Source organism: Bos taurus, chromosome 22 (genome assembly GCF_002263795.3).
Source record: "Bos taurus isolate L1 Dominette 01449 registration number 42190680 breed Hereford chromosome 22, ARS-UCD2.0, whole genome shotgun sequence".
Lineage (NCBI taxonomy): Eukaryota > Metazoa > Chordata > Mammalia > Artiodactyla > Bovidae > Bos > Bos taurus.
In genome coordinates this window covers 12,939,552-12,955,358 of record NC_037349.1, presented here as the reverse complement: position 1 = coordinate 12,955,358, position 15,807 = coordinate 12,939,552, and the positions used below count along the sequence as shown (strand labels likewise).

General features: G+C 41.2%; 1 protein-coding gene across 2 annotated transcripts in view; it reads right to left on the bottom strand.

The window, feature by feature from the left end:
- MYRIP (myosin VIIA and Rab interacting protein) overlaps positions 1-15,807 on the bottom strand; it is a 227,185-nt gene that overhangs the window by 194,901 nt on the left and 16,477 nt on the right. For both annotated transcript variants that reach the window (XM_002696924.6, XM_005222594.5), the window contains exon 2: positions 364-508. In XM_002696924.6, coding sequence (XP_002696970.1) covers positions 364-473 — 110 coding nt within the window. In that variant the 5' untranslated portion in view covers positions 474-508. The remainder of the gene's footprint in view (positions 1-363; positions 509-15,807) is intronic.

Genomic DNA, 15,807 nt, shown 5'->3' with positions numbered 1-15,807 from the left:
CCATTTATATAACACTTGGGTTATTCTTCAAGAGTACCTGGACAAGAAAATAAAAGCCAGGAGCAAGCTCAAAGCAGCTCTTGTCATCACAAACTCCATCCATTCCACAGCTAATAATGTATCAGGTAGGCAGCCAAACAACAATGTTGACTGCCAGTGTGAACAGTCACATTCCTGAGCTGACATTGTGATGTCCAGCAGTGAAGCCAGTCAGTGTGACTATGGAGGGAAGGGCATTCTTTTTACATGTGTTTACATGATATAAACACTTTGAACACAGGGCTGACAGCAAGGAGCATCAGGAAGCCTGTTTCACTTGTCCACACGTGGTTCAATGTACCCAGGCGCAAAACAGCATCTCACCTGAGACGCTCTTCCTCTCTTTTTCGGAGATTGAAGTCTCGCTGGACCACCTGGAGAACATGCTCCGTTTCATCGTCCGTCAGACCAGACAGGTCCAGCTTCCTCCCCATGATTTAATACCAAACACAGACGGATGAGACAAGACCTGAGAAATCAAAGGAAAGACCACAAATTGAGGGCAAGAAAATAGTTCTCCATGGGTAAGATCAACCAATGTTGTTATTAAACAGAATTAAACACAGTGTTTATATAAGGTGGTTTCCTGCTCTGCTCTCATACTCAGCAAATATTTAGAGACAACTTCAGCAAGGCTGCAGAGAAAAAGTGACAGTAACTGATCATCAACACTGCTATTTATCCCAGTTCTTAAATTAGAAAAAAAAACCGATAAATTATTCTTTTCAATAAAATGAGGTGTACATGAGATCTGCTGTAAATTTCTGCAAAACGCCAAAAGACAATATCCAAAACTTCTCAAGTTCTGTGATTTGAAGTCTCAAATTGTAATTACACATAATTGCACGATAAAAAAATCATACTTTAAAAAATATCCTCTATATCTCCTGAAGCTTTTATCACATGACTAAAATACAAACTAGAAATTGATAAACTCTCTTCTGCAAAAAAAGAAGTAAAATAATACTTTTAGACATTTTCTTAGCACCAGAAAATATATTTCAAAGAAACACCTCCCCAGAGGTGAATATCTAAAAATTATGGGAAACCACATTAAAAAAAAAAAAAATTTTTAGTGAATGGTTGCACCCAGTGGTAAAATTAAATAATTCCAGAAAAGTGCCCAGAATTGAAGGGCATCACAAACATAAATTCAAACATCCTCCACAAAAATATCTGTGGAACCAATGCAGCAAGATTTCAAAAGCATTATTACATACCATAACCAAGTGAGTTTTATCTAAGCAATGTAAAAAAATCAGAGTAACCCACTACGTTTGTAGAAAAAAAAGGGAAAAATCATCCAATCATTTCAAGAGATACAGAAGAAGCATTTGACAAACTTCAGTGCCCATTCATGATAGAAACCCTCTGAAAACTAAGACTAGAGAATATTCCCTCCATCATATAAAAGGCATTTTAAAAAGAAAAACAACAAAAACCTACAATTAGCATCAAATTCAGTGATGAAAGACTGACTGTTTCCCCCTAAGATCCGGAAAAAGGCAAGAATGACCACTCTTAGCACCTCCACTCAATACTGAATGTCTTTATTATACAGCTACATTAATCAAGACTGAGTGGCATTGGCATACACGTAGGTGTAACAGCTGTCTAGTAACAGCATCACAGATGAGCTGGCTGAGATAACAGAGATGTATTTTCTCCCAGTTTTAAAGGCTAGAAGTCTGAGATCAGGATGTTGGCAGAGCTGACTTCTCCTGAAGTCCCTCTCCATGATTTACAGATGGTCATCTTCTGCCCGTATCTTCCCATGGAGTTCCCTCTGTGCACACCTATGTCTTAATTTTTCCTTCTTATAAGGATTACCAATTGCATTGGAGTAGAGTCCACTCTAATACCATCATTTTAACTTAACTGCCACTTTAAATATTCTATCTCCAAATACAGTAAAAATCTGAGGTGCTCAGGTTAGGACTCCAACATATGAATTTGTCTCAGCCTGTAACTCTTCACCCTTTGCACCCCCCTCCCCCAGAGAGCACGTCCTTCTCACATGTACATTATAATCACTTCATCCCAACAGCCACAAAAGTCTTAACCTATTCCAGCATCAATTCGAAGTCCAAAATCTCATCTCATTATCATCTCCATTAGGTATAGGTGATTCATCCTGAGGCAAAAATCCTTCCCCCTTGTGAACCTGTGGAAGCAGACAAGTTATTTGCTATCGGAGTAGAGTAGTAGGGCAGGCATTTGGAGAGACATTCCATTCTAGCAGGGAGAGGTTGGAAAGGAGAAAGAAGGCTTAGATCTCAAGTAAGTCTGAAAGCAGGGAAAATTCCATTAGGTTTTTTTTTTTAATTAAGTTATACTTGACATACTATACTATATTAGTTTCAGCTGTAACACACAGTGATTCGATATTTTTATACATTATGAGATAATCACCACAAGTCCGGTTACCATCCAAAGTTGTTACAATATTATTGACTGTATTCCCCATTTGTCATTTTTTCATGCATAATCTACTATTTGTTTATTTTTAATATTTTTATACCTATGTGTACTTTACATCTCTGTGACTTATTTTATAATTGGAGGTTTGTGCCTCATAATTCCCTTTGCCGATTTCATCTGTTCCCTCCACCCCCTCTCCTTCAGCAACCACCAGTTTGTTCCCTGTATTGATGAGTCTCCTTCTGTTTCATTTGTTTAAGGCTCAAGGATAGCTCTCTTTGGCTCCGTGCTCTGTCCTCCGAGTGCAGCAGGGCGGCGGGCTCACCCCCTTGGCCCTGGGTGTAGCCGCAGCAGCGTGGCCCACTCTCAGTAACTGAGGAGGGACAGTGCCCTCCCCAGGCCATGGGGACACTGACACCCCTGCAGACCTCTATTTTATCTTCAGGATCATTCTTCCCTTTTCCCGATGGATGATGCATGTTGGTAGCCAAATAGCTCTACTGGCCCATCCTGTAGCCTCTCAGAAGTCCAGCAGCCTTCCCTCAGTTATCCTGTCTCTATTTAGTTTAAGCTGGCAGTGTTTCTGTCGATGTAAATTCTCCAAAACTTTGTCAGCTTCCCATACAGTTCTCAGGGGGCCAAGCCATCAGACAGGAGGACCCTCTACAGATCTGTCCTGGGTAACAGCGTCTCTGTTTCCGGCTTCTGCTGCAATGGTTGACTGGATCTGTGAGCCACAGTCTAATCTCATAAGCAAATGGTTGTCCAGTCACACCCCGCTTGCTGTCTATAGACGGACTTTCTCATTTTTGCAGTATGAGTATACTGAGAATTTTCCAAATCTGCAAGTTCTGCTTCCTTTTGTGGAACAATTCTGTCTTCAGTTTACTTCTCTCCTCTCACGTCTCATTATAGCAGCAAGCATAAACCAGTCTTTAATACTTATTTTAGAATTCTCAGGTAACTATCCAAGTCCATAGTCACTGACAAGTTCTACTTTACATAAAACACTGGAACGCCATTAGACCAAATTCTCTGCCACTTTATAACCAAGAATGCCTTTCCTTCAGTTTCCAATTATGTATCTCTCATTACTTTCTGAAACCTCAGTAGGCACCGCGAAGATTCGTATTTCTATCAACTTTTTGTTCATGATGATATATGCGTTCTCTAATATAAGAGAAGCTTTCTCTCCATCTCTCCTCTTTTCTTCCCAAGTCCTCACTATAATCACCTTTAACATTCATATTTCTACTAACAGCAGATCAATTGTGAGCTGCTGAGTCAGAGATTAAAGCGTCTGCCTGCCATGCGGGAGACCCGGGTTTGATCCCTGGGTTGGGAAGATCCCCTGGAGAAGGAAATGGCAACCCACTCCAGTACTCTTGCCTGGAGAATCCCGTGGAGGGAAGAGCCTGGTAGGCTACAGTCCACGGGGTCGCAAAGAGTCGGACACGACTGAGCTACTTCTCTTTCTTTCTTTCTTTTTTTCTTTCTTTCTACCAACAGTCTCCTAAGGGAAATCTAGACTTTTTCTAACATACAACTCAAAACTCTTCCATGCTCTACCCTCATCCAGTTCTGAAGTCACTTCCACATTTTTATACAGAAGAAGAAACAGACATGGCAGATACACATACAAAGATGCTAATTTCATTGGTAGTTATAGAATTGCAGTTAAAACCATACATGTGTATGAAATACATGTGTATTTCATACAGACCAAAACTGTCTTTATCCAGTGTTGCCAGGAGGTGGGACAATTTTGATACAGTGACTACAAACTGGTACAGTCTCTTTGTAACACAATTAGGCCTCATTTTCAAAACTGAAAATGCAGTCACCTCAGCATTTCTGTAGGTATATTTCTCAGACATCATCTTGCAAATATGCACCAACAGACAGGAATTGGGTTGAATCATATGAAATAAAACCTATAAAAACTCCTATTTCACATAGCTCATCCTAACAGAAGAACATTAGTAACAGTAACACGCAAAAGAGCAAAAAATATAAATAAGTAAAACCTGTAAACCATCTCAAACAATCATAAACAGGAAGAAGGATAAACAAATAGTGTATATGCTTGTTTCATACCAATGAAATACTCCACTGCAGTGAAGAAGAACATCCTAAAGGTATATTCCACATCCATGAATCTCTAATAAAACGTGCTGTTGAGACAGACAGATCAGATCAGATCAGATCAGATCAGTCGCTCAGTCGTGTCCGACTCTTTGCGACCCCATGAATCGCAGCACGCCAGGCCTCCCTATCCATCACCAACTCCCGGAGTTCACCCAGACTCACGTCCATCGAGTCAGTGATGCCATCCAGCCACCTCATCTTCTGTCGTCCCCTTCTCCTCCTGCCCCCAATCTCTCCCAGCATCGGGGCAAGCCACATGTATATGCATGTACAGCATGCAAACTGTATGACTCATTTTTATATCAAGTTCAAAAGCACAGAAAGCCAAGAATACATATATTTATTTTTAAGAATGAATGTGATAAAACAATACAGAACAAAATGGGCCCTCTGTGAAGGAGAGAGAAGATCTGGCTGGGCATATCACATGTGGGTGGGAAGAGAGCCTGGAGTACCTGCTGGTCTGAGGAAGTGAATCAGGAAGAAGACCCCACCACTGGGCTGCTCAAGAAAGGGGAGGCTTCTTAGTTGCCATCTTCTAGTCTCCCCACGAGCAGGAAGAAACACATCAGGAAGCACAGGGAAAATGCAGACTGACGTCTCCCTTTAAAACACCTCATTAAAGGTGATAACGGCACTTTGGAGTCTCCCAGAAGGTGATATGTCTGCCCCCTTCACTTCACTGGCTTTTGGGTTCTGAGAATTCACAGTGAGATTCTAAGATGCCCAGTTTGGACAGGACAGAAGTGGCAACTTTGATCATATCAAATCTAAGTGATCAGGACTCAAGAGGCATAAATGGTTTCTGTAGAGAAATAAACAAAGTAGCTGTAAATGGATAAGACAGAGAATAATGAGAAACCCTTTGGGGGAAATAGCAAAAGCGTCTTCCCTTTTTTACAGTAAACACAATTAGATTTCCTGCATCATAGGAGAAAGAACATCAGTAGGGCTGGAAAAGCCTCAACGTCCATGAGTCAGAGGTCACATAGGTTTGACTCTCTCATTTACAGATGGGAGAGTGTAAGCCCAGAGGGAAATGATTTCCCAGACACAAAACTGGTTCAGATGCTCTGACTTTTAGACCTGGTCCTCCCACTCCTGGATTTCTCTGGTTTATACTCAAATAAGAAGGTAGCAGAGAGAATACATTTTAAGATTTAGTAATGAGAAAATTAATAAACTTCAAGATTTAATTACATCACCATTTCCCTAACATGTATTTCTCAGGTCACTGTTCCTGTTCTGAGTGTTCTGAGAAAGGAGCTCAGAGATGAAATAAAGTAGAGAAGAATGCCTCACACTGTATGCCCTCTTGGGGATGCACAGTGCATATAAGCTTATCAGAGTCTCTAAGAAGTCTGTCACTAAACAGCCAGTCTGTGTTTAACTCTATATTCGTCAAATGCATGTGTCTGCAGACACCTCTTTCTTTAATAACAACTGCCTCTTCACATCCAAAGAAATGACTATTTGAGAATTATTGCTGTAAGTCCATCCCATGATGACAAACTACAGCAGCTACTGTAATATAATTACTGAATTGATTTAGCTGGGGTTTTTAAAATGCAATTATCATAGGAAACTACAGAGTTATATGAGCTTTAGAAGAAGCTGAGGACTTAAAAAGGAAAGCAGATGGATACAACTTTACACATAGAAAACCAAAATAAAGGTAGAATTGTCTACACTGTTCTTGAACAGAACAACTACAGGGAGAATACAGATAATTCTATAGGAAACTAGGTAGCACAGACCTTGCAAATGAAAAAAACAAAACAGACATTCCAAGAATATGCAATACACACACAACAGGAAGTTCATCATGAAGGGTCAGTGTTTACACAAGTGACATTCTAGAAAGGAACCTAGAACAGATGGATAAAGGACAAATGCATTACTGGGATCTTTACAAATCCACTGTGTGTGTGATGCACCTGATACACAGAGAGAGGTAAAGAGATTAACTTGGAATATCCAAAGTCCTAAAAACAATAAAGGGTGAATACTGCTGGGGCTTCCCTCTTTGGCCATCGCTAGATCTTGACTAGAGCTGAAGAGAAATTTCTCCTACAAAGGAATCAAAATGTTAGGGCTGTCCCATTTAAGACTCTTGTTATTTGGTGGTAAAAAAAAAAAGAAAGAAAAGAACTTGGCTTGGGAAGGAAAGAAAGAAAAGCACAAGTGGTCTGAGATGTACTTGCATTGCAACTTCTTTGGGGTAAGTGGTGCTGTAGAACTCACTTTCATTCCTTCGCCTTCGAGGGTGTTAGCCCTGCCACGAATAGCCCCCTCTCTGAGACTCATTCTTTACCTGTACACAGGAAAGGCCCAGAGAAGACATGGTCATACCAACAGGGCATAGTTGATTGGATCAGGGGTGTTACATCTCTCTCTTGGGAATGATATTAACAGGAGGGAGAAAAAGGAATAGAAAAATAGCGAATAAATTATGGTAGATAACTTTCCAAATGTGATGAAAAGTGCTGTTAGTCTTCTCATTCAGGAAGCTCCACTAACTCTTCATTGCTGTTTAGTTGCTAAGTCGTGTCAGACTCTCTTGCAACCCCATGAACTGGAGCCTGTCAGGCTCCTCTGTCTATGGGATTTCTCAGGCAAGAATGCTGGAGTAGGTTGCCATTTCCTTCTCCAGGGGCTCTTCCCGACCCAGGGGTCAAACCTGTGTCTCCTGCACTGGCAAGTGGATTCTTTACCACTGAGCCAACTGGGAAACTCTAACAAATTCTATGTAGGAAAAATTCAAAGAATGCACATCTAGACACATCATAGTCAATCAAAAGTCAAATAAAATACAGAATCTTGATGGTAACAAGAGAAAAATGATTCATGACACACCAAGGATCTTCAGTAAGATCAACTGTTGACTTCTTATCAGGAATCATTGACGTCAAAAGGCAGAGAGATGATATATTCAAAGAACTGAAAGAAAAGGATTATTATCCAAGAATTCTGTATCCAGAAAAGTATCCTTCAAAAATTAAGGATAAATTAAGACAAGACATTCCAGATAAGCAAAAATGGAGAGATTTTACCACCAACTGACCTGCTTTACAAGAAATACTAAAAGAAGTCTATTTAGCAAAGACTGACAGAATTTTAAAAAAGAAATGGACAATTCAGCAATAATAGAGATTTCTATATCAACTTTCAATAATAGAGCAATTAGCAAAACATCAGCAAGGATATAGAAAAGTTAACCCATATTATAATCTACATATCTCTTACAGACGTCTACAGAACACTCTACATGACAGCAGAACATACACTCTTAAGTACACATGGAATATTCTCCAGGTAGACCATACATTAGGCTGTAAAATAAATCTCAATACATTTAAAGGAATTGAATAATATAAAATATATTCTCTAATTACAATGGAAGGAAATTAGAAATTAATAACAAAGAAATTTGGTATATTTACATATATATGGAAATTAAACAATGTACAAAAATAAATAACCAAGGGGTCAAGAGAAATAAGAAAACACTTTGAGATAAATAAAATGAAAACACATATACCAAAACTTATGGAATGCAGCTAAGTAGTGTTAAGGGTAAATTTATAGATATAAACACCTATATTAAAAAGGAACCATGACAAATCTATAACCTCACCTTCTACGTTAAAAGATTTAAAAAAAAAAGGAAAGCAAACTGAACCCAAGTAAGCAGAAGGAAGCAAATAATAAAGACCAGAGAGGAAACCAATGGAATGGAAAAACAATACAGAGAAAATAAAATCCAAAGTCAGTTCTTTGAAAAGATCAACAAAATTGACAAATCTTTGGCAAGACTGACCAAGAAAAAAAACATAAGATTCAAATTACTAAAACCAAGAATGAAAGAGGGCCGTCAATACTGACCTTACAAAAATAAGAAGGATTATAAAGGAATACTGTGAACAGTTGTATGCCAGAAATTTAGATAACCTAGATGAAATGAAAAAAAAAATCCTAGACAGCTCACCAAAACTGACTCAAGAAGAAATAGAAATTATGTATAGAACTATAACTAGTAAAGATAATGAATTAATAATAAAAGCTTCCACAAAGAAAATCAAACATTAAAAAAAGAAAAATTAACACCAACCCTTCCCCCAAAAGTAGACTAGGAGGAAATACTTCTTAATCCATTTTAAGAAGCCAGTATTATCCTGATATGAAAAGCAAACAAGGATATCACAATAAAATAAACCTATAAACCAATATCCCTTATGAATACAGATGAAAAAATCCTCAACAACATATTAGCAAACAAAAATCCAGCACATACAAAAAAGGATTAGGTACAGCTAACAAAGAAGGATTTATGGCACAAATGCAAGGTTGGTTGAACATGTGAAAATCAATCAATGTAATGTAGCATGTGAATAGAATATAAAGGGCAAAGATCCCATAATCTTCTTAATAAATACAGAAACGTGTTTGATAATATCCAATACACTTTCTGATATAGGAATAGATGGGAGCTTTATTTTTTAAATTAAGTTTCATTGGAAAATAGATGAGTTACAATGTTGTGTTTCTGCTGTAGAGTAAGGTGAATCAATTATACATATACCTATATCCATTCTTTTTTAGATTCTTTTCCTATATAGGTCATTACAGAGTATTGAGTAGAGTTCCCCATGATACATGGTGTGTTCTTATTAGTTATCTATTTTATGTATAGTAGTGTGTATATGTAAATCCCAATCTCCCAATTTATTCCTCCATCCTCTTTCCCCCTTGGTAACAATATGTATGTTTTCTCCATCTGTGACTCTTATTTCTGTTCTGTAAGTAAGCTCATTTGCACCATTATCCTAGATTCCACATATAACCTACATCATATGATATTTGGCTCTCCCTGTCTGACTTACTTCACTCAGTATGACAATCTCTAGGTTCATCCATGTTGCTGCAAATGGCATTATTTCATTCTTTTTTATAGGTGAGTAATATTCCATTGCATATATTACCACATCTTCTGTATTCACTCCTCCATCGACAGACATTTAGATTGCTTCTATGACCTGGCTATTGTAAACAGTGCTTCAGTGAACATTGGGGTACATGTATCTTTTTGAATTACGGTTTTCTCTAGATATAAGCCTAGGAGTGGGGTTGCTGGATTGTATCGTAGTTCTGTTTAGTTTTCTAGGGAGCCTCCATATGTCCTTCATAGCGTCTGCACCAATTTATATTCCCACCAAGTGTACAGGATCCTTTTTCCCTGTACCCCTTTTCCTGAATCCCCTTCAGTGTTTATTGTTCTTAGGTTTTAGATGATGGCCATTCTGACTGGTGCGAGGTAATGCAGTGTAGTTTTGACGTCCATTTCTCTAATAATTAGTGATGTTGAGCGTCTTTCCCTGTGCTTCGTAGCCATCTGCATGTCTTTGGAGAAATGTCCATGTAGATCTTCCACCCGTTTTTTGGATTGGATTGTTTTTTTTATACTGAACTGCATGAACTGTCTGTATATTTTGGAGAGTAATCCCTTGCCAGTTGCTTCATAGAAGGGAACTTTCTTGGATTAAGGCTGTCTACAAAAACTCACAGCCAACATCATACTTCATGTGAATGAATAGATGCTTCCCCTCAAATGTCATGAATACAAGATTGTCACTCTTACCACTTCTATTCAGTATAGTACTAGAGGTTCTGCTGCTGCTGCTAAGTCGCTTCAGTCATGTCCAACTGTGTGTGACCCCATAGACGGAAGCCCACCAGGCTCCCCCATCCCTGGGATTCTCCAGGCAAGAACACTGGAGTGGGTTGCCAGTTCCTTTTCCAATGCATGAAAGTGAAAAGTGAAAGTGAAGTCGCTCAGTCGTGTCCGACTCTCAGCGACCCCATGGACTGCAGCCTTCCAGGATCTTCTGCCCATGGGATTTTCCAGGCAAGAGTACTGGAGTGGGGTGCCATTGCCTTCTCCGACTAGAGGTTCTAGCCAGGTCAATTAGGCAAGAAAGAGGACTAAAAAGCATCTAAATTGGGAAGGAAATTGGGATCACATCTATTCAGAGAAAACATAGTCCCATATAGAAAATTCAAAGGAATACATATACACAAAACCAATTAAAACCAAAAAACTGAGATCAGCAAATTTGCAAGATACAAGATTAATATACACAAATCAACCTGTATCTTTTCAAATTATGGTTTTCTCCGGATACATTCCCAGGAATGGGATTGCCAGATCATACGGTAGTTCTACGTTTAGTTTTCTAAGGAACCTGCGTACTGTTCTCCACAGTGGCTGTACCAGTTTACGTTCCCACCAACAGTGTAAGAGGGAACCCATGACTTCCTGTAGTCTGAATGCCATCACTCTGAGACTGCCAGGCACCAGCTCCTATAAGCCCGATGAGCTCCATCTGAACCACTGACCCTCCTGATACCTCATGGAGGCTCCAAGTTGATGCTATTTTAGGCAAAACTTTCTCCCCCACCAAACAGAATTAACACTGTAATTTTATTTCTGACAAATGAGAGCAGTTCTAGAAGTTGAAAATTAGTGGGAGGTCGGGAGATCTCATTATCCCCCTCCATTTGAGATTTGATGTTATTTTCTACCTATTGGATCTTGATGGAAACTTCTTCAGAAGTTAAGTATGGTGAAAGCAGGTATTGGGAGATATTTCAGATGGTATTAGATGGACACACATACCCACCCATCCACTGATCACAGAGTAGATGGAGTTAGCAGGAGAGAAGGGTGGAGGGGACATAAAATGGAAGTCTAAATCAGCAGTACTCAACTGAATACCCTATATTGCCTCCCAGGAGATAATTAACAAGGTCTGGGCAGATTTTTAGTTGTTTCTAATGGGAGTATGCTACTGGCATCTACTGGGTAGTGGCCAGGTGCTGCTGTTGCTGCTAAGTCGCTTCAGTCGTGTCCGACTCTGTGTGACCCCATAGATGGCAGCCCACGAGGCTCCCTTGCCTGGGGTTCTCCAGGCAAGAACACTGGAGTGGATTGCCATTTCCTTCTCCAATGCATGAAAGTGAAAAGTGAAAGTGAAGTAGCTCAGTCGTGCCCGACTCTTAGCGACCCCATGGACTGCAGCCTACCAGGCTCCTCTGTCCATGGGATTTTCCAGGCAAGAGTACTGGAGTGGGTTGCCACCAATAATGCACAGGACAGCTCTTGGCAACAAAGAATTATCTATTCCAAAATGTCAACAATGCCAAGGTTGAGAAAACCTGATCTAAACTGAAAGCTGCACATCGGTCAGATTCTTCCTGTGTGCTTCCCAGTAGCCCCAGGTATGCTCCACGAGTTCACAAAGGGGACTTCACTATTGCCTGCACACTGAAATTACACCATTGGTTCTCAGGCTTCGGGCTCAGACAGAAACTAAATCACTGCCTCTCCGGGTCTCCAGCTCCCTATCTTTGGATTTGTGAGCCTACATAATCAGGTGATCCAATTTCTTATAATAAATCTTTTTGTTTGATACATATGTACACACACACACACACATATAGACACACATATACTGTTGGTTCTGTTTTTCTGGAAACTCTGGTGAATATAGACACAGAAACACATTACATGTTATTGGCAAATAAAATGACCTGGTTTATATACCTTGATTGCATTTTTCTGTCCTCATCTGCAATGACCAAACTAACAGGTCTGTAGAAGAGCTCAGTGCATTTCTCTGCCATCTTGAGTTACAGCACTGCCTACAACCCCCTACTTTTGTTTCCTGAGCCTTTGGTCACAGTGGCAGCCCTGTGATGTCTCTCTTGCCTTTTGGACTTTTTCATCTGACTGCTTCCCATCCTTTGGGGGTTTTCATGTTGATCCCCTGCACAGATGACAGCTAATGAACACTCGATAAAAATACACAGCTCTTCACCCACTAAGAATTTCCTCTTCAGTTTCAACTAGATAATGATGCTCTCTGCTTCCTCTGTTATATAAAATCTGGTAGATTTCTTCTGACTGTAATAAAAGTGTGTCAAGATAGGAGTTGGCAACTGGCTGCATTTCAAACTTGAGCACATAAGACTATGAAAAAATGGACATTAAAGCTTCACTAATTCAGACTTCATCAATTCCAAATTTGTGATCACACAGTATGCTAAAATGTACTATTCTCAAAACAAAGGGATTAAGACAAAATAATAGTAGGGGAGAAAAGGAGAATATTTACCTTCTAAAGAGAGCAAATTATTATCAGGTACTTACTGAGAAGTATCAATTTATATCTAAATAGCACAATTACAGCGAAAGCAAATAACAGCTGTAGAGCCTGGGTTTGTAGTATGCAAACCTCAGAGGGTTACACTGGAACTTAATCTCAGGACCTGGGTTGAGCACTGTGTACACCTTCACTGAGTAGAGGCTGGGACAACTAGAGATAAAGGACAATCAGACACACAGTGGTGAGGTCTGCCTCAGGAGTGAGCCGGGAGCCATTGCCCCTCGATTGGGTGAAAGAGAGAGGGCAGGAGCCAGAGATGGAGAGACTTCCTGGCGTTGGTCTTGTCTGGGCCCTGGCCATGACGGGCAAGGGTTGGTAGGTATCCAGGCTGAGGGAGGCTTCCCTTGGCGACATGCATGCATTGGTTCAGCGTGTCTGCTGCAGGGTTGCAGATGGCATCTGCGAAGTCATGTTAAAGAGCGTCGACTTCTCCTGAGGGCCCTGGGAGTCACTGCAGAGTTCTAAATAAGCAAGCAACCCGAGATCCAGCATTTGGGCTCAGCAGTAAAGAATCTGTCTGCAATGCAGGAGACCCAGTTCGATCCCTGGACCAGGAAGATCACGTGGAGGAAAGCATGGCAACCCACTGCAGTACTTTTGCATGGAGAATCCCATGGACAGAGGAGCCTGGTGGGCTAGAGTCCATGGGGTCACACGGAGTCAGACACGACTGAAGTGGCTAAGCAGCAGCAGCAGGGTCACTTAGGTAGTGATGGGAAGCTGGGGTGGAGATGGACAGGCACAGAGGCAGGCAACTGAAGCCACTATCGTGGTCTAGGTGGGAGCTCCAAGTTGAGAAGAAAACAGAGACGATGACTCAAAGCTGCCTATTTATTCCTAGGTTAAACTTTTTCCTCTTGGAAAATATTCAGGCAGGTCAAAGTTCAACTCCCGGTGGGCAGCTCCTTCCCTCTCCCTCTTTCCCAAGATGGCATCTGGCAGGAGGGGAAGGCTTTACTGTTCTTGGCAATAAAGACGAGTACACACAGCCTTTCCAGGCTGGGCCCTGCCATGGGGTTCATCGGGCATCTGGACTATAACTCTCTAAAGGGAGACCAGTCTTCTCTGTCCTTTGTCACAAGTGGCACGTTCAGTGGTTACTTATGAGTTGATGGCCTTGGTTTGTTGATTGATCTGTTGTTGTTCAGTTGCTAAGTCACATCCGACTCTTTGTGACCCCATGAACTGCAGCACACCAGGCTTCCCTGTCTTTCACTGTCTCCCGGAATTTGCTCAAACTCATGTCCATTGAGTCGGTGGTGCTATCTAACCATCTCATCCTCTGTCGCCCCCTTCTCCTCCTGCTTTCCATCTTTCCCAGCATCAGGGCCTTTACCTTCTTCTATCAGGAGGCCAAAGTATTGGAGCTTCAGCTTCAGCATCAATCTTTCCAATGAATATTTAGGGTTGATTTCCTTTAGGACTGACTGGTTTGATCTCCTTACAGTCCAAAGAGTCTTCTCCAGCACAATTTGAAAGCATCACTTCTTTGGCGTTCAGCCTTTTTTATGGTCCAACTCTTACATCCATACATGACTATTGGAAAAAACCATTGCTTTGACTATAAGGACCTTTGTTGGCAAAGTAATGTCGCCACTTATAAATATACTGTCTAGGTTTGTCATAGGTTCTCTTCCAAGGAGCAAGCGTCTTTTAATTTTGTGACTGCATTCACCATCCGCAGTGATTTTGGAGCCCAAGAAAATAAAATATGCCACTGTATCCACTTTTTCCCATCTATTTGCCATGAAGTGATAGGACCAGAAGCCATGATCTTAGTTGGCTTAAAACTCAACATTCAGATTGATTTGAGAGCAGCCTATCAAAAAGAACCCTTGCCAAATCTCACCAGGTCCTGCCACAAGGGGTGCTAGTAAGTGCCAGCTACTCTGTGCCCGATTAAGATTATCCAAAATGCCTACTCAGTGTCTAAAACTCGATAAAGGACTTTGAAACTCAAAGATATAGTCTATACATGAATGAACAATGGCCTCAATAGGCGAAAGGAAGACAAAGAAATGGAGATAACATCTTAAAGAATTTGGATTTTGAAGATGACATGTGGAAACATACGTGTATGCTGCTCTCAGCCATTTACTGTCATCATCCAGTTTCAAAAGGGGCCCAGAGCAAGAGATGGCTCTGTTGCAAGGCCAGGCAGTACTGCCAGAGGCTGTCTCTTGGTTTATGCAGGACCCAACAGATCCAATGGCATCAAAGTGCCTACAGCAAACAGAGATGCCATCCAGGGCCTCAGGGAAGCTCTAGGAGGAATACCACAAAGGCTTTCAAGGGTGTCAGAGCAGAGCGCCACCCTCCTCCACAGGTAACTGGTCTCCGTTTGAGAATTAGCTCCTGCTGGCTACCAGGCCCTGGTATTGAATGCCTAACTACAGGACATCAAGTGACCATGTGCCCAGGAGAAGCTAGCTTTGATCCTCTTGTTAGGCTCTGCATGAACAGTATGGACCCACTGTCAAGTGGAAATGCTATATAAGAAATCAGACCCAATCAGTTCCAGAAGGTTTAAGTTGCATGAGCAGGTAACTCGGACTTCTCCGCATCTGTGTCTGCTGCTCCGTCGCCACTCCCTCAGTGCACACCTACATCCTTATAGGAAGTTCTTGATGATCAACCAACGTAAGAGGAAAAGCCTCAGTCTGGATTCATGGATGAGTCTGTAAAGAATCACTGACACCAACCAGAAGTGGACAGTTGTAGTGTTACAGCCCCACTCTCGGTGGCTCTGAAAGATAGCAGTGAGGGTCATCCTGCTGGTGGGCAGGATTTCAAGCCTGGTATTGATCTTCCACTTTGTCTGGACCACGAGGTGTCTGGAAGAATGGGCCTGACGTCAATTCACGGACAGTAACCAACAGAACGGCAGCATAGGAGAGAACAGAGTTGGGAGATCAGTGAGAAGGAGGTCTGAGGAAGAGGGGTGTGGAGACCTTTCTGAGGACCTGAGTGTGAT